At 45.7% G+C, this 25,909-nt stretch overlaps 1 protein-coding gene across 6 annotated transcripts in view; it reads right to left on the bottom strand.

Annotated features, from left to right (window-relative positions):
* Positions 1-25,909, bottom strand: part of SLC13A3 (solute carrier family 13 member 3) — an 84,463-nt gene that overhangs the window by 37,026 nt on the left and 21,528 nt on the right. For all 6 annotated transcript variants that reach the window (XM_032263668.1, XM_032263671.1, XM_032263673.1 and 3 more), the window contains exons 2-3: positions 11,606-11,871; positions 8,848-9,011 (exon numbers count right to left, since the gene is read on the bottom strand). In XM_032263668.1, coding sequence (XP_032119559.1) covers positions 8,848-9,011; positions 11,606-11,871 — 430 coding nt within the window. The remainder of the gene's footprint in view (positions 1-8,847; positions 9,012-11,605; positions 11,872-25,909) is intronic.

Raw genomic sequence — 25,909 nt, 5'->3', positions numbered from 1 at the left:
GACGAGAAAATTAGAACGAGTTAAACGTTCCTGCAGCTGGAACCACCAAGAGTAAAACAACCCAGGCCTGGAAGTTGGGTGTGTGGCTGGTGAACAAACACATAGGCCTTGGGTTCAAATCCTAGCTCCGTCACTGACTATGTGACTTTAGGCCAGTGGCTCTCAGTGAAGGCCAACTCTGTACCCCAGGGATGTTGGGCAGTGTCTGGGGGCATTTTTGGTTATCACAGTTGGGTGGAAGGGCAAAGAATTACTGGCATCTATCAGTTAGAGGCCAGAAATGCTGCTAAACTTCCTGCAATACATAGGTCAGCCCACCCCAGCAAAGACTCATCCCACCCAAATGCCACTGATAATGAAGTTGAGAAACCCTGGTTAGGCTCTATCTCTTAATCTCCCCCTACCTCAGTTCTTTAACTCATAAAATGGAAGTAACACTTCCAGGATCATCAAGAGGATTAAGAGTTAACCTACTGCCGGCGCGGTGGCTCACGGCTATAATCCCAGCACTTTGGGAGGCCGAGGCCGGTGGATCACCTGAGGTTGGGAGTTTGAGACCAGACTGACCAAACTGACCAACATGGAGAAACCCCGCCTCTACTAAAAATATAAAATTAACTGAGCATAGTGGTGCATGCCTATAATCCCAGCTACTCAGGAGGCTGAAGCAGGAGAATCATTTGAACCCAGGAGGCAGAGGTTGCAGTGACCTGGGATTGCGCCTTTGCACTCTAGCCTGGGGGACAAGAGTAAAACTCCGTCTCAAAAAAAAAAAAAAAAAAAGTTAACCTACTAAAACTAGGGATGAGCAAACCTCTTCTGTAAAAAACCAGACAATAAACATTTTAGGTTTTGGGGACCATCAGGTCTTTGCCGTAACAATACATCTCTGCCATGGGAGCAGCAAATCAGCCACAGATGACACATCGGTGATTGGGTTTGGCTAAACTTTAGTTGGGGGACATAAAAAATTTTTTTGAGACAGGGTCTTGCTCTGTTGCCCAGGCTGGAGTGCGGTGGCACGATCATGGCTCACAACCGCCTCGACGTCCTGGACAAAGGTGATCCTCCCACCTCAGTCTCCCAAGTAGCTGGGACCACAGGTGTGTGCCACCATGCCCGGCTAATTGTTGTATTTTTCTGTAGAGTGGAAGTCTATGTTTCTGAGGCTGGTCTCTAACTCTGGGGCTCAAGTGATCCTCTCATCTTAGCCTCTCAAAGTGCTGGGATTACAGACGTGACCTACCAGCCCTGGCCTGAAATTTGAATTTCATATAATTTTTCACATGTCACAAAATATTTTTCTTATGATTTATTTCAACCATTTAAAAATATGAAAACTATTCTTAGCTCCCAGGCTGCATAAAAAATAAGCAGCAGGCTGGATGTGGAGGGTCATGGTTTGTCAATCTTGATATAAAGAATTTAACAGGTCCGTGTAGTCCCAGCTACTTGAGAGGCTGAGGTGGGAGGACTGGTTGAGCTAGGGAGGTTGAGGCTGCAGTGAGCGGTGATCATGCCACCACACGCTACCCTAGGTGGCAGAGCAAGACCCTGTCTCAAAAAGAAAAAAAAGGAAAGGAAGAGAGAGAGAAAGGAAGGAAGGAGGGAGGGAGGGAGGGAGGAAAAAGAAGGAAAGAGGAAGGGAGGGAGGGAACGAAGGGAGAGAGGGAAGGGAAGGAAAGGAAAAAGAAAGAAAAAGAAAAGAGGGAGGGAGGGAGTGAAGGAAGGAAGGAAGGAAGGAGTGAAAGAAGGAAGGAAGGAGGGAGGGAAGGAAGGAAGGAAGGAAGGAAGGAAGGAAGGAAGGAAGGAGTGAAGGAAGGAAGGAAGGAGGGAGGGAGGGAAGGAAGGATTGATTTAACAGGAAGCTGAGTGCTAGCAAAGGTTCAGTAAATGTGGGTTACCCCTGAGAAATAACAAAACAGAGCCCCTGGCACCGGGAACGAGTCTGACTCTCAGAGCCAGGTTACTTTGTTCTCCTGTTGGACTTCCACAATCTAACAGAACACTGACCTCAGACAAAGTCATAAGCAAGGTCGTATTACCACCCTCAAAATCCCGAGCACCCCTCTCTCTTGCTAAATGAGTGACTGCTCCTTCCTTACCCAGGTCAGAATTGCCTCTGGTCTCCCACAGTGCCCAACCTCCAGCCCTGATCCTGTCTTGAGTTCCTTTTAACACCCCCATCCTAAGACACTCAGGGTGGCTCATGCCTGCGTGCCCCCTCCCTGCTGCCATAAATGATAACTCAGCTTGTTTCATGACTAGCATGTTCCTCGGGTCTCTGGTGAAGGCCACTGATGCTCTTCAAGGAGCCTATGCAGGACACAAAACAAGTTTGATTTTTTTTCTTTTTTACATGGGATTTTCCTTCACAGGGATGTCAGGCCACACACCCAGCCACGTGGACATTCCTTGTCTCACCCAGCAGCTTGGGGAAGTCCCTTCCCCACCCTGGGCTGCTCTCGTGGTACCCCATTGGTACCAGATTCCATGGTGGCTGGCCGTGTCATTTTTTCTGTGACTGGCCTTGTTGGTCACCTGCAGGGGTCTAAGGGTGAAAGTCGAGTCAGCTGCTCTGAGCCTTACGGATGAGGGCCCCTGGGCATGAGTGCTGGGAACAGGTCCACACGCCACGCACGAGGCCAGGGTCCAGGGCACTGAAGTAGGAAGCGAGGGGCTATTAATAACACACTAATGTGGAGGGCAAAGTTGCTCCCCGGGGGATGGCCAGACAGGAAAAACTCTGACTTGGTGACTCCCAGCCCCCACCATCTCTAGCTCACTCTACCATCTTCCCACCTGGGCACTGTGCAGGTGAGTCCTTTATGCAGCCAGGGTGAGCAGCAACTTGTCTGAGGTTACAGATAGGGAAACTGAGCTCAGCAGCTGGCCACAGCCCTCACCTGGCCCCGTTTGCTCTGCATCTGAGTTGGAAGAGCCCTGATAAGAGATTGTATGTGGTATAAATAAGGTAGTGGAGGGTATTCATACATGCAGAACTCTAAACGGTAATTAGCTTTATCATGTAAGATCAGGAAGGAAGGAGTTTTGCCTTTTCCCTAGAGACTGGTAATGTGAAAAAAGTTAATAACAGGTATTATTTTCTGATGATGATGAAGTCATGTAGATGAAATTGGAAAGCCTGATGCTGAGCTGAGCTCTTAGGCATTTACCCAGGATCCACCCCTGTGCTTCCTGTGATCTCAGTGGCCCAAGAGACCACGTGGAAACAGGCCAATAAGGCTAAGGCCCCAGAGAGACTTCTCTGGGTCCAGAAATCGCCGGTTGGTTAGAAGCTTGATTCTTCTGTAAAGTGTTATTCAAATCATACCAATCCATGAGTCTGTGTCAGGCCACGGGACTGAGAACTCTCACATTTATAACCTTACAGCTGTCTCCAAGCAGCCTTAGAGAGCTACGCAATGTTTATTACCTTCCTTTTTACAACAGGGGAAACTGAGGCCCAGAGAGGTGGGCTAAAGTTGGGATCAAGAGGACCCAATGAGTCAGTGGCAGAGTCAGGCTTATATGTAGAACTTTGGATCCCCTACCCCTGAACCTCGGTCCATCTCCAAGGCACCCACTTGGCACTCAGCAGGTCTGATGTGAAACTGATAACTGATCTAGCCTCCCTGGTATGCCCGAGGTGTTCTTAAAGTCTGACATGAAGAAGGCCCTCAGGAAAGAGCTCTTGTGTCAGTTAGGTAAAAAGCACTCCAGGGAAGGTCAAAAGCCCCAAGTTAAGCAGGTTTATGTCCATTCATCCATTTAGCACTCATGCCAGCCTAGGTAGTGAGGATTCTTATCCCTGTTTTAGGTTTGAGGAAACTGAGGCATAGAACAATTAGTTAAATGGCCTATTTGCGTATTCATTAATTCTACACATTTATTTAACATCTACTATATCCCAACAGTGTCTTAGGGGAACAAGGCTGCACCAGTGAAGATTCACAACACTGAAAAAGATTGATACACCCCTCGTGGAGCTTGGAGTCCATGGAGGAAACAGATTGTCAACCAGGAAGCGAATAAATCCCGCTCAAGTAGGAGGGGCAATGTCGATGCGCATCAAGGTAGGTCTTAATACCTGTGCCTCCGATTCCGGGACGTCTCAGAGGTCGTTTTTAATACAACTGCCACATATTAACCACTTCCTATGTACCTGGCTCTCGTTTCTCATGCAAGAGTCAGTGTTCTTGTTTTATAGATGAGGAAAGTCGCAGGAGGTGGGTTAGCATTACGGATGAAGTCTGAAGGAGGACAACGCTTCGCCCAATGTAAAACACCTGTGTGTTGTGAAGGGTGGCGTCCTGGACCTTTCTATAAAAGAAAGATGCAGACGGCAAGCTAGCTTTCTATGGACAGAGAAAGGAGGTGAAAGTGTTTAGATTCAAAAGCCAGGTGGAGGGCCAGACGTGGTGGCTCACGCCTGTAATCCCAGTGCTTTGGGAGGCTGCGGCTAGAGGATCACTTGAACCAGGGGTTTGGGGCTGCATTGAGCTAATTACACCACTACACCCCAGCCTGGGAGACAGAACAAGACTCTGTTCTAAAACACAAAAACAAAATCTAGGTGGGCCTTTTACTGGCCAAGGGACACGGGGCCAATCATACCTTGGAGCTTCAGTTTCCTCCTCTGTAAAATGGACATGCTAATACAGCCTCCCTACAGGGTGGCAGAGAATCGAAGGAGAGCATCCATGCAGGGGGACGTTGGCGAAGCCATCACTCACATGGCCCCTGGGTGCCCTAGGCAGTGCAGGGCACAGAACTGGGTAAAGGAACCAGAGAAAGGCAGCAGCGCTGCCCTCCAAGGCTGAGGACCTCTAAAGTCTTATCTAGATAGTCCCACCCTGCCCTAGGTTCTGCCTTCTCTGTACCAGGCCCCACGGCAAGGTGCTTAGAAGCATAGATTCTGGATTCAGACGGAACTCAGCAAATCACCACGTTACTTTGGGCAAATCATTTTGCCTCTCTGAGTCTCAGTCTCTTTATCTATATAATGAGCATCATTACCTCCTAGTGCAATTATGAAGATTAGATGAGCTAATGAGTATTAAAAAAAATAGCACAGGCCAGGCACGGTGGCTGACCCCTGTAATCCCAGCACTTTAGGAGGCAGAGGTGGGTGGATCACAAGGTCAGGAGATCGAGACCAGCTTGGCTAACACAGTGAAATCCTATCTCTACTAAAACTGCAAAAAATCAGCTGGGCATGGTGGCATGTACCTGTAATCCCAGCTACTCAGGAGGCTGAGGCAGGAAAATCGCTTGAACTCAGGAGACAGAGTTTGCAGTGAGCCAAGTTCGTGCCACTGTACTCCAGCCTGGGGGACAGAGTAAGACTCCGTCACACACACACACAAATTAGCACAGTATCTGGCATGTGGTGGTTGCTCAGAACATGAGAGCCTTGCTCACATTATAATTATGGTTGCTGCTGCTGCTACAGATGTCCTCATAAACCTAAAGCCCCGAGGAATTTCCCGGTCCCTCTCCTAGTCCACTGGCAGAATCTCTACTCCCTCCACCCCTGTCCTCACCTCCTGCCACCTGGTCAAAGCTCAGAACTGGTGAAAGTGAATAGCTCTCTTTGCATTGGAATTAGCCTTGTTTTAGGTCTTAGGGGTTGATCATTAACCAATTCCTGCTCCCTGATCCCACAGCCTGTAAAGGTAGGTATCTATCCCAGCCACCAGGGTCCCCTCCCTCCTGACATCCTGCAGCATGGGGGGAAAGACTCCGGACTTCACTGCACGGCCACCACTGTGTGTGGCCTTGGACAAGTCCCTTCCCCTTCCTGAGTCTCAGATTTTTCATCTTCATAATGAAGGACTTGGCTTTCAGTACTTTGCTTGGCCACTTTCAGAGTCTCATGTGGGGGGCAGAATAATGGAGCCTGAGAGCGCAGGCTCTGGTCAGCCAGCCTGGATTCGAAATACCAGAGCCACTGTTTGGAAACTGGGTAACCGGGGGTGGGAGGTACTCTTCTCAATTCCTTCCTCAATTCCGTTTCTCTAAATGAGGTCGATGCTTGCTCCATCTCATTCAGATACAAGGCCCACCTAAGAGTCTGTGCACAGTAAACACTGGTTATTATTGCTTGGAAGTCCAGTGTATAAAATGGATAAAGTGAGCCTAACGAGGGTTGAAATGGGGGAAAGGGCAGAGGCCCAGGTGCTTGCTGCCACCTCAGGGTGACCGTCAGGCCATTCTCTTAGGGGAAACAGTTTGAAAATCAAGAAAGCCAATATTGTACAGCAGGGGTCAGCCACCTACAATATGCACCCCGGATCCAGCCCATCACCCGTTCTTGTGTGACCTGCCAACTAGAAATGGCTTTTACATTTTGCAATGGTTGGAAAAAATCTATAGAAGAATATTTCCTGATGTGAAAATTATATAAAATTTTAATTTCAGCACGCATAAATAAAATCGTGTTGGCACATCGCCACGCCTGCTTGTTTGTTTTGTCTGTGGCTGCTTTCTCTCTGCAAGGGCAGAGTTGAGTGGTTGCAACAGAGCGGCTCACAAAGCCTGCAGTATTTACTATTTGGTCATTTATAGAGAAAGTTTGTTAATCCATGTGATAAAGCTTCTCCTCCCTTCCTCGTGGAAGACTCTGCCCTTGCGTGGAGCTGGCTCTGCTACTGGATCAATGCTATGATTCTGACCACATCATCTCACCTCTCCAAACTCCATCTGCAAAGTACATATAATCAATTCCAGTGTTCAGGACTGTCGTGAAAATAAAATCAGCAGGACCCCTTAGGGTATGACAGGGAAATAATCATGGGACTGTCAGTGAGATGAACTTCGATGGTTCATGGATCAACACTTAAATTTTAACAAATATATATTTAATTTAATTCCTATTTGAAAAAATGGAACTAACACCCAAACCTATGGTTTCATGGATAATGCTTGTCGTGTTCCTTGGGGTAAATGACACAAGGCCACAGGGCAGATCTGCCGTCTATCTCTCGAGATGTGGCTTCTGTCTTTGGATCCCAGGTGCCATCATATTCACATTCCATCCAGCAGGAAGGGCAGAGCCCAGAAACTGCACACATCATTTCCACTCATAGGCCATTGACCAGACTTAGTCACCTGACCACATCTAATCAAAGGGGAGCTGGGAGATTCAGCCTTTCCTAACAGAACAAAGGAAGAGTCGATGCTGGGGTTAAACCAGCCATTTCTGCCCACGTATGTACCGATTCAAAGCTTCCTTTTAGAAGACAGTTATAGAAATTAAAGGTAAGATATTTTAAAGTGACATGATGTGGCAGCTACTTTGCAAACCGTAAGACCAAGGGAACCACAGAGTCGCCAATGAAAAGTCATGACATCCTTGTGCCTCTGACTTGATCCTGAGCTTCTTTAACTTCATTACATGATTTGGGAAAATCATCTCCCTCTCAGAGCCTGTAGGTAGTCACCTAAAAATACAATGGCTGTGTATGTTTTGTTTTGTTAAGAACACAATTTCAGAGGATTGAGGGAACCCAATCCCTCTGTTCATAATACATTATCACTATTTACTGCACAAACCTTCTCTTTTCTATAATTGATTGGGTTTCTTTAGCTTTTTCTCTCCCCATATCCCACTCTCACCCTTTCTGTAGCAACTGTTCCGATATGTTTACTGTGTAGCTTTTCATTACACATTTCTTATAAAATGTTTTGCTATTCATGTGTATTTTCAGCTTACATATTGAAGTTGTGTTCTAGATCTCATTCTAGTTTTTACCCCCAATCATAACTGCTCTATGAGATCTATTTATAGAACTATTTAGTTCACTAATTATTTTTATTTTCTTTTATTTATTTATTTATTTATTTTTGAGATGGAGTCTAGCTTTGTATCCCAGGCTGCGTGATCTTGGCTCACTTCAAACTCCACCTGCCAGGTCCTGGTTCAAGCAATTCTCCTGCCTCAGCCTCCCGAGTAGCTGGGATGGCAGGCATGTGCCATGTCCAGCTAATTTTTGTAATTTTAGCAGAAATAGGGTTTTTACCATGCTGGCCAGGCTGGTCTTGAACTCCTGACCTTGTGATCCACCTGCCTTGGCCTCCCAGAGCGCTAGGATTACAGGTGTGAGCCACCATACTGGCCCTCTCCTTTCAAAGCAGCGTAATGCTCAATGGTGTGTACCCACCATATTTGCCTTTGCTTGTACTAGCGATAAAGCCCACGTAGCCAGCAACTCCCCCCACACAGAGAACGCTACAGTGAATATCACTGTGTGTGTTCCCTCCTGGACCTATGGGAGAATTCCTTTGGTGTCTGGGAGCAAAACTGTGGGTTACAGAGTATAAACACATTTAATGACATTAAATCCTTACAGAAGATCCTTAAGAAATGCTAACCCAGTCTACAGTCTTTCAATCAGTGCACAAGAGTTCCTGTGGTTCCCATTTCTGCCGACATGGGGATTCACCAGCTTTCTTATTTCTGCCTGTCTCATTGATTAAAATGTCATTGTTTCAATTTGCATTTCTCTCAGTGCTGGTGATGCTGAGCATTTCTTTGAATGCTGTAGAACACAGTTTAATTATAGTGCCTACTTTATAGAGCTGTTTTGAGAATTGAGGGAGATAACGTATGTAAAGAGTTTAACTCAGTGCTCAGTATATAGTATGTGCTTAATAAGTAGAAATTTTTTTTACAAAACAAGGTACATGATTTTGTATCTGACGGTCAGTCATTATCATAATTAAAACACCTGACACACAGTAGGTACTCAATAAGTGTGCATGCCCTTGGCCTTCCCTTTGAACATTCCACTCCCACTTCCAAACCCTGGTGGAGTTGGCCCCAATGCCTTTGCACAGCCTCACCTGTGTTCTCTTCACTCTCCTGGCTGGGGTCCTTTTGAACTTCCTTCTGGCCGAAGAGGCTTTTCAGGATGGCATTGGCAATGGGAAGCATCATGGCAGTGGAGGCGGTGTTGCTCAGCCACATGGACAGGAATGAGGTGGTCACCATCATCCCCAGGATGAGCCTGCGGAACAGATGGCATTACAGGCAAATCCAGAGGCCGGGACCCAAGAGATCCTGTGGTCCCAGTTTGCCATCCCTGAGGAATCCAACCATCCATTTTACAGATGGAAGCTTGAGACTCCAAGCAGAAACCAAATCCACTCACGAGGTTTATTTCAGATCTAGGAAAACTGGGGTTCAATGCATTTAAGTGAACTGTCCACAGGTACCCAGGTTCTAAAGACATCCCTAGCCTGATGTTTTCTTTTTCTTGCCCCCAAATCCTCAATGACACCCATTTCAGAATAAAGTTGCCCCGGAACCAAGACATTCCACCATGTTTCTCTCATGGCCTTCCTAGCTTCCTCCCCCTTTGCTCCTCCCACTCTTACCAGCCACCCCCTGCTGAGATTCTGCTGAACTTCTCAGTAACATCCAACACACTTTAACTCTCCTGCCTCCCTGCTTCTGGTTGGTCCATTCCCACCAACAGAATCTAAGCCTCAGGATTTTTTTTTTCTTTATATTGAACTCTGAATCCACCTGAAATTTACTGAGATGCATAGTACAAAGTAAGATGTAAAGAGATTTTTTTTCATGGAACAAACCAATTATCCCAGCTCCCACTATTTATTGGAGAATCCTTCCCTACTGATTTGGATTTCCTTTAGATTTATTCTGTGTTTCAAAAATCTGTTTCCAGACTTGTCTTACTGTTTTCATTACTGTAACTTTAGAATATGTTTAAGAGCAGCCCTACTCATTCTTCAAAGTCAAGCTCAAATGTCATGACCTCCTCCAGGAAGTGTCCCCCTATTCTGCCTACCTCTCATGTGGGCTCTCACACCATGGTGTGCCCTTGGAGATCAAATTCCACTTGGCATTGGAATCAGTTCCATAGATGTGATTTTATCACCCAAACAGCTCTCAAATATATCCAATTTGTCATCTCCACTGCCACCTCCTAGTCTAAGCTGCTACTGTTTCTTGTTAGGACACCCTAAGTGGTCTTCTAACTGGAATGTATCAACTTCTCACACCCGTCCCCTCCCATCTGATCTCTGCTAGGCAGCTAAGAGGAATCTTTAAAAAAGCAGATCTGGCCATATCCCTCCCTGGCTTAGAACCCTTTAAAGCCCAGGTTTATAACAATAAGTCTATGGATATAATTCAGAACTAGATTGGGGGGAAATGTGTATCTTCATTTTGCTAACATCTAATCAAATTAAGCATTTCCTTCAGTGATAAACAGGCAACAAAGTTCAGGCGTATGAGCAGTGCCTGAGGCTCTGTCACACCCAAAAAAATCTCTGACGTTTTCTTTTTTTTTTTCTTTCCTTTTCTTTTTCTTTCTTTCTTTTTTTTTGAGACAAGGTCTCACTGTCACTGAGGTTGGAGTGCAGTGGCGTGATCTTGGCTCACTGTAACCTCCGCCTCCTGGGGTCAAGCGATCTGCCCACCTCAGCCTTTTGAGTAGCTGGGACTGCAAGCAGCACCACGACGCCCAGCTAATTTTTTGTATTTTTAGTAGAGACGGGTGTTTCGCCATGTTGGCCAGGCTGGTCTTGAACTCCTGACCTCAATGATCTGCCTGCCTTGGCCTCCCAAAGAGCTGGGATTACAGGGCGTGAGCCATTGCACCTGGCAAGATCCCTGACATTTTTATGTCACATTATAATCATTGCAGACGTCCTGAAATATCATCGGCACTCAAAGCTGCTCAACATTATGGGTGTGATTAGGCCCATTGCTGGGTCTTGCCATTTGCTGTGTTAATTAAGTAGTTTCGATGGCACCAGGGCACAGGTGTCTGGGTTTAAAAAAAAATTAGGTAATTGCATTTTGCTGTAGTTGTTTCAAACTCTGATGGGCTTTATGCATTTAAAAACGTTATTCTGGGAAGATCCTTGAGATTCACCAAATGCCAAAGGGGTTCATGGAACAAAAATTAAGATGAAAATAACACCCCTATTTTAAAGGCCACCCAATCCTCTAAGAATAAAAGCCGAAATCCTAGCCAGAGGGCCTGAGGCTCTCTGGGATTGGACCCTGCCTCCCTTTCCCTCCAAGGCCATCTTCCCTCCTCCTTCGCCTCCCCCACCTTCAACTCCCATCTGACCTTCATTACCTAGGCAGGTAAATAGCAAACAAGAATGCTAACAGCCAGCATTGCCTGCCCAAGTCTAGGGGATTTACCTGCATTCACTCATCTAATGTAGTGGCGGGTGCCACGACATCCTATTTACAGGCAGACAGACGTTAAGTCAGTTTTCAGAGCAGGTCATCTGGGATTCAGCCCTGAGCAGTCCGGGTCATACGCTCAGTGTAGCCCCCTCCAAAACTGAGGGACTGGAATCCCGGGGTGTGGGGCCTGGGGGTCAGGATCTCAACCCTCTCCCCAGGTAATTCTTCTGCACCTCTGAGAAAAGTTCCCCATGATGGGCCTAGTGCTGTGTCTAGCATGCAGCGGGTGCTTGCTGAATAGCTGAGGAATGAATGGTAGGAACTGATGAGTTTCCTGGCCTGGACGAGTAAACCAAGAAAAGCAGGTATAGGCTTCAGAGCGGCGGTCCCTCCGCCTCCCCACTGTAGTCTGGACCTGTTACCTGTTCTTACCTGGCCGGCTGGACTCCAACGAGCATCAGGATCTTGAGGGCGATTCGCCGGTGCAGGTTCCACTCCTCAATGGCGCTAGCCATGATCAGGCCGCTGAGGAAGAGGAAGTTGGTGTCGAGGAAGTACTGGGGGCAGACCTTGCTGGAAGGCAAGATGCCCATGAAGGGGAAGAGGACGATGGGCAGCAGCGCTGTCACCGAGAGCGGCAGGGCCTCCGTGCACCAGTACACCGCCATGAGCAGGATGATGAACAGGCAGCGGCCTTCCTGCAGGAGAAGAGGCATGCTCAGAGGGTCTGAGAGGCTCGGGAAGACCCGGAAGGAGGCCCGGGGCGGGGTCTGCCCCGGCTCATTCTCAGGGCAACAGCGGAGCAGGTGCGTGCCTTAAGGCATTGACCTTAAGCAGGTGATATCATCTTTCTAAGGCTCGTTTTGCTCACCTATATAATGAGGAAGCTATTTTGGTCCACCACATAGGACTGTCTGAGAATTAAATGAAATACACTATTGTCTTAGAGATAAAGATGAAAATGAGAATAATTTACTCGATAGGGGATCCCAGGAGGTTCTGGAAGGACGTTGGGGAAGTGAAACAGCAGGAACCCTATACAGAGAGTGTCCCATGAGAAAGTCACCACTGTGGACACCTGGAGCTCAATTCTGATGGAGAACCCTGGGGGACAGGGCAGACCATGCCTTAGAGCTGTCTCAACTGGAGGCAAGGAAGTTGAAGCATTTATCTGCCAACTCCTGGCCATCATTGGTTGAGGTAGATATCAAGTTACGTGGGACACGTATGATTAACTTTTAGCACTTCTGGCCTCCTTATGTGCAGCCTGAGCCCGCTCCTGCAGCCGGAGGAAATGCTCCCTCAGAGCATCTCAGATGCAGTAAGAAGCTGCTGGTGTGTGCGGGAATGGTGAGCACCAGCGGGGACGTGGAGAGGGCACAGGGAGCAGCTGCCACATCCTTACGCAGTACTTAGCACAATGCCCAACACAAAATGCATACTCCACAAACAGTAACGGTAGCTGTTATCTGTTGGGCTATTAAGTGCTATTTATTCCTAACAAAGTCCTAGGGAAATAGGTATGATTATTATCCCCACTGGATGGATTAGGAAACTGAGATGCAAGGAGGTCATTAGCAAGGCTGCACAGACCGGGGTAGACCAAGGCAATCTACCTCCACAGCCAGACCTTCACGCAAGTGCCCTGCTGCTGTTCTCAGCTGAATATTAGAATCAATAAAAGGCAGACAAAATTAAGTCTGAACAGTGGTTGCCAGGGCTAGGGTGGAAAGTCTATGTTGTGGGGGTGTAGGTAGGGGTTGCAGAGGAGCACAGAGGAACCTTTTGGGCTGAAGGGAATGTTCTAGACCTACATTGGAGTGGTAGCTACATTAGGGTGCACATTTATCAAAACCTGTCAAACTACACACCTGTTCTCATGATGAGAGTGATAATGACGACCTCACATCTGATGCATCGGTGTCCCACAGGATTCATAATACCTAATGTCTTATTATCTGTGTGGTCACTGGTGGAATGAAACTATTCCTGCCCTGCCCTTGCTCTCTTATGTCCTCTCAAGGCAGCGATCTTGCATGTTCTAGGAAACATGAACTTTTTCTGGGATTTGGTCCCATCTGGAGCCATCTTATGGCTCTTACTTCCTACTCATGATAAGTTTTGTTGACTTTATTCCATGTTCACAGGACACCAAACAAAGCATCATCCTAAGAGCCACCCTCATAGAACATACACTCAGTGAAACCGGGCAGGTATCAAGTTACGTGGCAGACGTGTGATTAGTTAATCCATCTTACAGGGAGGCCAGGGAGGGACCACGGAGACCCATCAGACAGCTGTGGCAACAATCCAAGTGAAAGACACTGGCCACTAGTGTACATTGTGGTGTAGGTAGTGAGAAGTAGCTGAATTCTCGATCTATTTCCAAGGTCACGTCTGACAGCCTGGCTGATAGATCTGTTGTGATATGTGAGGGAAAGAGAAGCCAAGGGCAATTCCAAAGTTGCTGGTCTCAGCAGTGGGAAGGTAGTGTTGTCATTTACTGAGATGGGGAAGACACACTGTCACCAGTTTCCATATCTTAAAAAACACATCCCGAGACTCTGCTCAAAACACCCTACATTGGAAAATGTCCAGATTCCCAAGTCCCTTAGCTTTTGTATCAGTGCTCACATTCACTCATGAAATTTACAGATGTGCACAAGTCTCCCACAGAGGGAATTTCTGTACAGCACCTCCTATTTTCCTATTGACCTAAGATATATTGTTTTAGAGAAAAAATTAAATAAGCTGTCAGAGTTAATACAAAGTTATCCTTCAGAATACCTAAAATGTATTTGTTGGGGTCCAGAGAAAAATGACTGTACAACAAATTAACTCAACTTGAAATGAATATCCCAAGAACCTAGGTTATTGGACACACACGTTAAAGGTTGAAAGCAAAGCAATAATATAGAATCAAATGCCACAATTAAAAAATCCCTAAGTTTCGATCTGTCACCATTCTTTCAGTTTCCCAAATCAGGCAGATCCCTGCATCTCAGAGGTAAGATGCCTTTGAGAATCACAAGACCAGAGTCTATAAATACTTACAAACCCTAGCCCTTTGTTCAAGCAAAATCATATATTGGATCACAATATATAAAACAGACACCTTGAATGTAAAAATCAGAAAAAAAGGCCCTTTTCTGGAGAAGTGGGATGAGGAGCTGTCCATGGGCCTCTCTGTTCTCTCCCTCTCTTCCACCTACCCTGGCAGCCCCTAAGCCTCCACGATTTGGGAATTCAATGGCAGATCATCAGATCATCACCAAGCCCCTATCATTTCCCTGGCTCCACAGATGTGGAGACTGGGACCAGAGAGGGGAAGAGAGAGTCAGCAGGTGAATGTCAGAGTTGCTTCCAGAACCCCAAAACTCCCCCCACAAGAAGCGGAGGCCCTTTTGTGGAAAAAAGCCCTCTTTTGTGGAAAATCTTCAATGTGTGCTCAGAGCCAACGGCCATCATCCCAGAATTCCACAGAGACAAACAGAGGGCAGGCCTGTCCCAGGTATTCCCAGCACCGCAAGTAAGGATGTGGGGAAGCAGTGGCACAATAAACAGCACCCTGTTAAGAGAAGCTCCTGGAATCCCAACATTCTGCCTACAGAGCTTTAGTCACTGCCTGGGGAGCCGTGGACCCAAGGCTTCAGACCTGGCCAAGGCCACTTTGGCCTTCTTAGGCTGGGAACCTGAGTATCAGCTAGGGACAATTGGTTTCCACAGCTCAAAGAGGCAAAAGGGCCTTCCTGAAGACACACAGCTTTGGAGAGATGGAGCCACCTCTCCTCTTGAGTCTTGGCTCCTGGTACAGAAGCAGCATGACGCCCTGTCTCCAGCCCCTTATCCTGCTTCATGTTCTTTTGTGTAACCGGTTAAGCTCTATATGTTTTCTCCTCTATTAGAATGCAAGCTCTAGGAGGGCAGGGATCCTGTTTTCAGTGCCAAGAACAGTGCCTGGCACATAGCAGGCACTCAAATCAGTTGCAGACAAGAGCAGAACTTTCCATGGAAATTTTAAACAAATGGGATCAAGATCCTGAAGCATTTCTTCTAAGAATTGTAACAGGAGATGAAACATGGCTTTGCCAGTGTGATCCTGAAGACAAAGCACAATCAAAGCAATGGCCATCAAGAGTTGGAAGTGGTCTAGTCATGGCAAAAGTGAACTAGTCAAGAGCAAAATTCATGGCAACATTTTTGGGAGGATACTTAAGGCATTTTGCTTGTTGATTTTCTGGAGGGCCAAAGAGCAATAGCATCTGCTCATTATGAGAGTTTCATGAGGGTTAGCCAAAGCTTTAGCAGAAAAATGCCAGGGAAAGCTTCCCAGTCCTTCACCACAGCAATGTGCCTGCTCCTTCCTCTCATCAAACAAGGGCAATTTTGTGAGAGTTTTAATGGGAAATCATTAAGCATCTGTCTTATGGTCCTGATTTGGCTTCTTCTGACTTCTTTTTCTTCTCTAATCTTTAAAAATCTTTAAAGAGGACCCATTTTCTTAATAATGCAAAAACAGATGGCATTGAGATGGTTAAATTCCCCAGACTCTTAGTTCTTTAAGGATGGACTAGCCAGGCGCAGTGGCTCACATCTGTAATCCCAGTACTTTGGGAGACCAAGGCAGGCAGATCATGAGGTCAAGAGATCTAGACCATCCTGGCCAACATGGTGAAACCCCGTCTCTACTAAAACTACAAAAAAAAAAAAATTCGCTGGGCATGGTGGCACGCGCCTGTAGTCCCATCTACTCGGGGGGCTGAGGCAGGAGAATTGCTTGAACCCGGGAGGCGGAGGTTGCAGTAAGCTGAGGTCTCGCCACTGCACTTCAGCCTGGCACCTGGTGATGGAGTGAGACTCTGTCTCAAAAAAATAAATAAATAAAGGATGGACTAAATAGCTGGTATCATCATTATAAAAGTGTCTACAACTTGAGGTGGCTTATGTTGAGAAACAAAGTTTATATTTTTATTTTTGTCTTTTAATTCCATTTTTTTGAACTTCTCTCATCTTATAGATGGTTCTGGAATAGAAGAAGCTGTGACTCCAAATCCAGAAAAATATATTGAGTACATTCTGCACGGATAGAATAACTGGCAGCTGAGTCAGCTGCTAGGGGGCCACCCAGGAGGTCTCAAGCAAAGTCTTTGTGGAACTTCCCAGCACAGCACATCCAAGGTCACGTGGTATCTTTACAAGAAAGGGTTCTAAAACCAAGTAAGTTTTTCAGGAACTGTTCGCCCTACCACTCCCCTAAAAATCCATAAATAGTACACTGAAAGGGCTGACAAATCATGCAGTACATACATTTATTTGACTTTGTCCAACCCAAAGTTTCCAAAATACATTTGACCACAGATTGAAATATTTCTTAAAATCCTCCACAACTTATGCTCCCTGGAAAACAGGGTGGAAATGCTGCCAAATTGTAACCCGCAAAGGTTCATCCATTCAAAATGATTTATGGACGCTGTCTCCTCGACTACAATGAAAGTTCCCTGAGAAGAGGGACCCCATTGCTTTTGTCTTGTTCACGTCTGTGTCCCCAGCACTTGGCACAGTGCCCAACACACTGAGGGGGTTGGTATCAGAGAGTGTGGAATGAGTGAATGAATAAGTCGGTTGTGACCCTGACTCTTTGCTGGCCACCATGCTGGAAGTTCAGGAGGTAGAGATGAGTAAGAGAACATCTGCCCTCGAGGAGCTCAGAGTCTGGGATCAGGCAGTGGATGCAGACTTAAATAACTACAATGGGACCAACATGTCCCATTGCAGATATGGTTATAAGTAAGCTAGGGACACCTAGGGGAAAGTATTTAACTTAACTTAGAGGATAAAGGGAGAGAGCAGGGAACACTTATCTTAGAAAGAGCTATTTAAACAAAATCTTAGAGAATAAAGGCTTTTGCAGATTCCTAAGGTCAGAGCCTCCCTTTTGTCCAGCAGGCACTTGAGAATTTATTTGCCGATTGTATTTTAAAATACGAGGGTGGATTTCTGGAGCAGTAGGGGATCCTTGCAAATTTGCTCCTCTAACTCAACAGGCATTGGTGTATGTTGTGTGTGTGTGCGTGTGTGTGTGTGCGCGCGCGTGTGTGTGCGTGTGTGTGTGTGTGTGTTTCCTCCCAATCCCTCATTCACAGGAACCCCATCCTTCTAGTGTGTGTGTGATCCTCATGAATAGCACCAGTTACAAATTTAAGAAGGCAATATAGCTTCCTGCTAGGGACACTCTAAGGTCAGAACTTAACAGATGACAACAATTTTAAAAAGACATGGCTCAGATCTTACAATATCAAAGGGATACAAAAGGGATAGTCTGAACAACTTTTTTACCAATAACTTGGATAATTTCAAATAACCAGAGAAACTTCTTGATAAACACATACCGTTCTCAACTATCAGAAAAAGAAATTAAAAAGCTGAATATCTCAGTGTCTACTGAAGAAACAGAATCAATCATTAAAAACCTTCCCACAAAAAAGTTCCAAGCCCTTCTGGCTTCAATGGTAATTCTATCGAACACTGAAGGAATAAATAATCCCATCTTGCACAAACTCTTTCAAGAGCAGAGAAAAAGGGAACATTTCCCAATCCATTTTATGAGGAAAGGATAACCCTGTTACCTGGGTGATCCTGATAGGGGCATTAAAAGAAAGGAAAATAGAATAGAACGTTTGAGAATGGTGATAGGCAGTCACCTGGAACCAATTCTGACGAGCTCTGGTGAGTTCCTTTTTCTATCCAGCTTCCCATCACTATGAAGGAGAATAACTGCAGTATAATGACAATCATAATCACCAACATTTTTTGAGGATTCTCTAAGTTTCAGCTATCTTATATGTATTAACTCATTTAATGCCCCTAACAACCTTTTCAGAGAGACATTTTTTTACTCTGTTTTTCTTTTTGAACCAAGGTCTCGCTATGTTGCCTAGGCTGGTCTTGAATTCTTGGGCTCAAGTGAACCTTCTATCTCAGCCTCCCAAGCAGCTGGGATGACAGACATACACCAACACATCTGGCTTCAGGGAGGTACTATTACTTGCCCCCTCTTTTGGGGGGAGAAATTACAAAAAGTCATCAATTTAGTCATGCATATAACACTGTGTCCCAGGTAATTCAGTCCCAGGGTAGTGCTGTGGCTTACAAGCTGCACAGTCTAAACAGGAATTCTGATTAGTAAACTCTTCTTTCTTAAACATATAAGGGACTCAAAGTATAATGATCGCTTGCAATTAATCAGCAAGTAATTTCCAAGTAATTGCATTTATGAACTCATGTTATTCTCACAACAATCCTTTGAGGCAGAGATTATTAGCTCTGTTTTACTGATGGGACAACTGAGGCGAACAAGAAAAGTCAGATAACTTGCCCACCAGCTGCTGAGGCAGTCAGGATTTGAACCCAGGTGGTGGTCTGATCAGAGTTTTCTCTTTATCACTTTGTATTTCTGCATAATTGGTGGGTGTTCTTGCCAAATGCCCCCCTCCTCTCTACTCTCTAGCATGCCGGAAAATCTCTTGCATTTCTAGATGAGGAGTACCTCTCTCAAGCTCCCCGGCTTGTCCTTTCCATTCCTGCTTCTCCGTCACTCCCCATCTCTGCCTCATTGTTTCCCATAAGGCATACTCATAATAACCATCCCGTTTCCTCTCAATCCTTCATTCACAGGAACCCTATCCTTCTAGTTCTGTCTCTGTTTTTCCAGAAAATAACCTATCTATAGGCTCTAGAGCTTCCTCTCTTCATGTGATGGCAAAAACAATCACTATCATCATAATACTAATAATAGTCAATACCCACTGAGAACTTGCTGTAGGAGAGACACTGCCCAAACAATTGTACCTGCATATGATCTCAGTTTAATTGTGATTGTCACAGCAGCCCTATGAAGTACGTTCCATGATTATCTCCATTTAACAGATAAGGCAACTGAAGCACAGAGGAAATAAGTCACCTGACCAGAGTCACAGAGATGAGAGTAGGGGACAGCCTGCTACTATCCCCTCCAAAATAGTGCTGTGATTTCTGTCACTAGGTAGACACCAGGCAAGCTGCTCTTAGTGTTATGCTATTATACAAGGGGGAGATGGGGACAGCTAAGGCAAGCTATTCCCAAATATCCAATCAGTATTAGGATGGACAGCAGCAAATAATTGTTTAGCATAAGTATATCCCATACACTATTTGGGATATACTTATACTTTAAAAACAACTTCTTGTTCATCTGAAAGTGAACTTAACATCCTGTGCGTTATCCCTCAATCCTAGCTGGGACAACTTTCCAAAGACGTGAGGAGGGAAAGCCCAAGTATTTCTAAAGATCAGATGTGGTTATGAGGTGAGAGTTTCAGCCCAAGGCCTCTTTAAGACACTGCCTAAGAGGTCTGCTCCTAAGTGATATAGAACCCCTGAGGGAGATCCCATGTATAGGAAACCAGGAACCAGAGGAGGAGAAGCCAGGGAAAAAACCCAAGGGAAGGACTGTGAAGTGTCCTGAGAAGCGGGGGGACCCTTTAGTCCTCCAACGCTGTAATGCTCACGAGAGAAGTGTCTGCTGTAAAGGGAAGCCGGGGGGCAGGAGTTGGGTACCTGCTGTGCCCCTGCACTCTTCCTGCCCCCTGGCTTCTTTCACTGTGGCTGTCACAAACCTTGCTTAATAAGGAAGAAGAGGAGGTAAGATCGTAAGGGGGAACTCAGGAGACTGATCTCTCTTTCCTGTTTCTTTCCCAGCTTCACGCCTGTAAAGCCCCAGGAAGGGGAGCAGAAAGGATTTCACTTCAAATTGAGTTCCACGTTTTGATGATCACCTGGAACTGACCATTCTAGCTTCTGAATTGAGATGATGTTTGTGTATTAAAGTAATTGGAGAATTTTAATTACATCTCAAGAGTGATAGGAAAAGGCATGTGTCTGCAGGGGGTTTTGTCCAAGTAATAGAAAAAGAACTTCCCCCGCTGAAAATATTTTAGAGCAATAGTTGGAGAAAAAAATAAACATGACTTAAAAAAAAAAAGTCATGAGCTATAGTCATTGGGCTACAGTTTACATAAAAGTTCTAACATATGTTCATATAACCCCCATCCCAATCAAGATACAGGACATTTACATCTCTCCAGAAAGTTCCTGCATACCACTTTCAGGTCAATTCCCACATCCCCTCCAAATTAGTGCTGTGATTTCTATCACTATAGATTGGTTTTGCCTGTTCTGGGACATAATGGAATCTACAGGATGTACTTTTGTCTCTGGTTGTTTTTTAATTTTAATTTTACCAACAAGAATGAGCTTGAAGCGTGTCTGGCTGTTTTGCCCGGCATAATGTCTGTGAGATTCCTCCAGGCAGTTGCGTGTATCAGCAGTCCATTCTTTTTTACTGCTGAGTAGTATTTCATTCTGTGAATAGATGGCAATTTATTTGTACATTTTCTTGCTGGTGGACATTTGGATTATTTCCAGTTTGGGGCTACCACGGAATAAGCTGCTGTAAACATTTGAATCCAACTGCTTTGGAGGTGACATGCTGTGAGTCCTTTTGTGCAATGTATTCATTCTGTACATGACATAAATGGGAGGAAAGGTTGTGGTTTAAATTCTGGCTCCACACTGTTTACAATAGCAAAGACCTGGAAACAACCCAAGTGCCCATCGATGATAGACTGGACAGGGAAAATGTGGCACATATACACCATGGAATATTATGCAGCCATCAAAAACAATGAGTTTGTGTCCTTTGTAGGGACATGGATAAACCTGGAAACCATCATTCTCAGCAAACTGACAGAAGAGCAGAAGATCAAACACCGCATGTTCTCACTCATAGGCGGGTGTTGAACAATGAGAACACATGGACACAGGGAGGGGAGCACTACACACTGGGGTCAGTTGGGGGGAAATAGGGGAGGGACGGTGGGGGGTGGGGAGCTGGGGAGAGATAGCAAGGGGAGAGATGCCAGATGTAGGTGATGGGGAGGAAGGCAGCAAATCACACTGCCACGTGTGTACCTATGCAACAATCTTGCATGTTCTTCACATGTACCCCAAAACCTAAAATGTAATAAAATAAATAAATGGAAAAAAAAATAACAAATAAATAAATTCTGGCTGCAAGGGTTGCTTTGCAATATTCTCTCTCTCTCTCCCCCTCTCCCTCCCTCCTTTCTCTCCTCTCCCTCCTTCATTCCTCCCACTCCCACTCCGTCTTTTCTCTCTGCCTCCCCCTCCCTCTCCTCCCTTTCTCTCTCCCTCCCCCTCCCTTTCTCTCTCCCCCTCCTTCCTCCTCCCTCTCTCTTTTTCCACTCTCCCCTTTCATCACGCCCCCACTTTCTCTCCCTCCTCTCTCTTCTCTCTCTCTCTGGATGCTCCTGTCAGGATGTCAACTCAGCCCTGTGTGAAGAAATGACTCCAGATACAGCACATGTCAGCTGGTGAGGTGACCCAAGAGAAATGGCAGGGGTTGGGAAGTCAATCTTTGGCCCACTTGGGGCTCTGGCAGCAAGTGGGTCAAGAGTGTGTTTTATTACCTTGGTGGAGAGGGACTGGAGCAGGGCCCGAGTGTCCCCATTTGCAGTCACTCTGCTGAGCTTCCTGTGGGTAAATAGATTCAGATTTGCCAGCTGAATTCAGACATCTGATGGAGAATTAGTAGGAAGTGCTGCTGCCCCTCATCCCCCCACTTTCCCATTCTGCCAGGCCTTAAGAACAAAACTAACTTCCGGAGAGCAAAAATCTCTCAGGGGACTTAGAGGCAAGGACTAGAGCACTGCAGCCTGCCTGTAAGACGCTGAATGGTGGGCTCTCAGGACGAGCAGGCCAGGCCTGTTCCCACTTCCGGGTCTTTGCACCTGCTGTTCCCTCTGCCTGGCCCTCTTGACGCCACCCACCCCCCTCCTGTCTCTGGCTGGCTGGCTCCTTGCTGTTCAGCCCTCACTTCAAAGGTCCCCCCTTCAGGGAGTCCGTCTCTGATCACACTGTTGATTGTGGTCTGCTGCACATTGTCCGGCTCCGTCCTTGTGGAGCCGCTGACGGCGAGCCGAAGTTTACTTTTCCTTCATTCGCTTATTATCTCTCTCTCCTCCCTGCAGACCATGAGCACCATGCAAACAGGGCTTTATCTTTGTTCACCTCTGTCCTCAGTGCCTCAATAGGTATTTGTTAGATGAATGAATAAATGATATAAAGTCAGCCACTTCAAACTCAGATGCAGGGGACACTTGAATGAGTAATGTGGGGTGGTGTCAGAAAAGTCACATTTTCTCAAGTCTGATTTGCACTTCCAACAATGCTGTGGGTACAGAAAATTATCATTTTAGCAGGGGATAAAAATGCCCAAGCTTAATGGTAACGTACAGCTGGACTGGACTTCAGTGTCATGAGGGCAATAGGGAGGGGTGGGGACTGTGGTGAAGTGGGGACCACGGGGGCCTTTCCTGCCACGAGGACAGCGACTGCTGCTCAGCTCCTCTGATTGTTGTGATGCCGTAATGTGGGTCCCGTGATGCCAGATCTCCTGATGTTTCAAGAGAAACTTGAAATTGTGCTTCTACGTGAAATCTCACAATTTTAAAAGACTGGCTCATTAAAAGGAAACTGTGGGTCAATTAAAAAAAACACAAAAACTACATCTGCAGGTGGTGTCCAACCCATAGTCACAATTTATGACCTTTCACTTAAGTGATTTGTATTAGTAGAAGGAAGGACCCCTGCGGTAATTAATGAAAACCCCGGAAAAGTGCTCACACACACAGGATACTGAATGTAATGTCAAGGTGTTGACAGATTAGTCGGGATCGCCGGGCTCTATGCTAAAAACCCCTGTTCCATTTTAAAATCCCCATTTTAAAGATATAAACTGAGGTCTGGAGAGGATGGGTGATATCTTCAGGACCATGCAGAGCCTAAGAGTAGATCTCATCGCTCCCAGCCCTGGTTTTGAAACAGTGGAACCACAGAGGGGAGTCCAGGAGGGTCCATGATTTTACTGCACCCAACAGCACCTCCAGCTGCCTCTGCCTCTGGGCCCCCTGTTTCATGAACTCACACCAGCCACAGGGCCACACTGAGGTTCAGCCTGTGTGTTTACAAAATAGAGTCTTCCCCTGGGCCCTCAAGGGCAGATTCAGGCAGGAAGGAGTGCGGGGCCACATAGCCCCGAGGCACTGTTCCTTTCTATTTTAACTTCAGAGTTCAGAGGTTGAGGGAGGTGTCTGATTTTGCAGACTCATTTTCTGGGTCAACCCAGGGTGAGCAGTTTGCCTTCTTGCCACTCGTTTCTGTCCAGAGGCTCCATCTGGGGAGGGAGAATCTTGCTGAATGGGCCCAGGGAAAAAGGAGTAGCGGCTCCGGGTAAAACATGGCTCAACTCCTAGACTATTCCCTCTGCCTTCAGAAGCCAGTGGGACCCAGCTAAAATCTCTAGGGCTGAACGAACTGACAGCAAGGCCTGACAGAGACTGCACCTGGAGAAGACAGGTGGCGCAAGCAAGAAGCCTAGTCGTGATGATCAAGGCTGATCCCAGAGGCCAGACTCAAAGAACTTGATATGGAAGAGGTTGGGAGGGAGGCTGAAATGGAATGCGGTCAGCTGCCTTTGAAGGGGAAAGAATGCCAAGGAACTTTCCAGAGCTGGCCTGTCTAAACAGGGGAGCTCTGGGCCACCTGTGGCATTTAAGTTCAAGTTCTTTAAAATCAAAAGAAATTTAAAATTCCAGTTTCTTAGTAACACTAGCCACATTTCAAGTGCTCGACAGCCACAGGGGACTAGTGTCTACCATTTTGGACAGAGCAAATACGGACCATTTCCAACATCACAGAAAGTTTTATAGGATGGAGCTGTTCTAAAGAACTCAGGCCCAAGGGCCAGGAAGCCTGGGCATAGGTAGTTTTGCTGCTGAATTCTTGCAGCAAATCACTGAACACTCTGAGCCGAAGTTTCTTCATCTTCTAATTAGAAATGATAATATTGGGATGTCTACCTCACAGTGGATTCCATTAGGACAAATGTCTGTGAAAGCATTTTGAAGTGTGTGATTGACAATTCTATCCTAGGGATGAGGTTATGAATAAATTTTGATTTCTTTCTTATATGCTCTGTTTTCCAAATTTCAACAACAAATATGTGTATATTTTTGGAAGAAGGCATTCTCTGAATACAAAAGTGATATATCTGTGAAATTCTTGTTTTTTTCTCTGAGAATTAGTAGATATTTAATTATTGCAGAAATTTGAGGCCAGGCTGATTTCTCCCACCCCACCCCCTTTATAGCTCACTTGAATTTTTTGTCTAGATATCCCTAAGGTTTTTTGATTAAGCTTCAAGTCCATTAATGTTACCACAATTTGTCTTGGTGTTGATGAGAGTCTATATGTTTTTTTCTGGAAGATAGTATGTTCTTTCAACCTGTATGTGTTTTAGTTTTGTTTAGGAGAAATTTTCTTCCATTAAAGATTCCAATATTGTTTCCCGTTTTATTTTCCTCTTCAGTAACACCAATTATGCTGATGGTGGATTTCCTCTGTCTTCCGTATTGATTCTTTTTCATTCATCCTTTATTACTCTTTTTTTCACTTGATTTTGTTCAATCTTTTCAGCCTGTATATCATGTCTCTATGTTTTTAATATTTCCCCATTTTGCTCTAATAGAGCATTTATAATAGAATCGCTTTATTTTCCCTCTTCCACTTCCTGCGTGCTGCCTTTTCACCACCCTCTGCTTCTTAATGTCTCTTCTTTGCCCTGTTTGTTTCTTATTTTGAGATTTGTTTTAGGCAGGCAATGTTGTTTTTATATATGAAACAGAAAAATCTCTGTCCAATAGTTTCTCCTACTTCATAACACAAATCTTCTAGTGTTTATTCTTTTTTTCTCCTATTTTGTGTTTCTTTCCTTTTCATTTCTCACACTCTCATTTTGGCAGATCTCATGCTGGCTGCTTATTATAGAATTGGGGTCATTCTTTTAAGACTGTTCTTTGTTGGAGGAAAGTGTGGGGAAAGGCTGGCCCCCAGGTATCCACGCTCTGTTGACTGTCTCAGAATGCTTTCTCACCAACATGGTCCCTAATATGCATCTCCTCTGAGCAAGCTGGAGCCCCTGACTCAGTGTGAAGACCCAAGAAGGTCACAGTTCTTTGGTGTCTCTTTAGCATTTATGTCTCTTTGACTGACTGGAAGAGAAAACTAGAACCTTTCCAGCCATACGGGTGACCACTATCCACAATCTCTCCCACCTGCCATGCCAACATCCCACTTCTTGACAAGGGTCTTGGAGCCTCCTCAGTCAGTTCATCTAAATGCTGTACTGTCACATGCATCTCAGGGACTCTCCCTCACGTGCATGCTCCAGGCTTTCCCAGTATTAGGAAGTGTTGGAGTTCAAAAACACTTCTGGAGAACTCCCAGTCCTGCCCATGATCTGGAGAAACATGTGCCACTTTTGATTTCTGTCTGCAATTTGGTCAAAGTCCTCTGCCATGGTCAGCTCTTCTCCATATGCTGGGAAGATGGGAGTACGGTCTTTCCTTCTTTCATCAAAGACGGCATATTCTTCTTTCCTTTTGTTGCTTTTGTGGCTGTTTTCACACTGCTTCAGAAAGGTGAATGGAATAGAAAAGTCTTTGTTCTACTAACTTAAACCATAGGTGCCTCCCACCTAGTAATTCTGTGATCAGAAAGTGCTGTTTTCTTTTGCATATCTGTATTTTCTAATCTTTGTACAACAAATATGCACAGTTG

Source organism: Sapajus apella, unplaced genomic scaffold, assembly GCF_009761245.1.
Source record: "Sapajus apella isolate SASKATOON/1434 unplaced genomic scaffold, GSC_monkey_1.0 scaffold137, whole genome shotgun sequence".
In the NCBI taxonomy this organism is placed as follows: domain Eukaryota; kingdom Metazoa; phylum Chordata; class Mammalia; order Primates; family Cebidae; genus Sapajus; species Sapajus apella.
The sequence above is the reverse complement of the archived record's forward strand: the minus strand, read 5'-3'. Positions and strand labels throughout refer to the sequence as shown.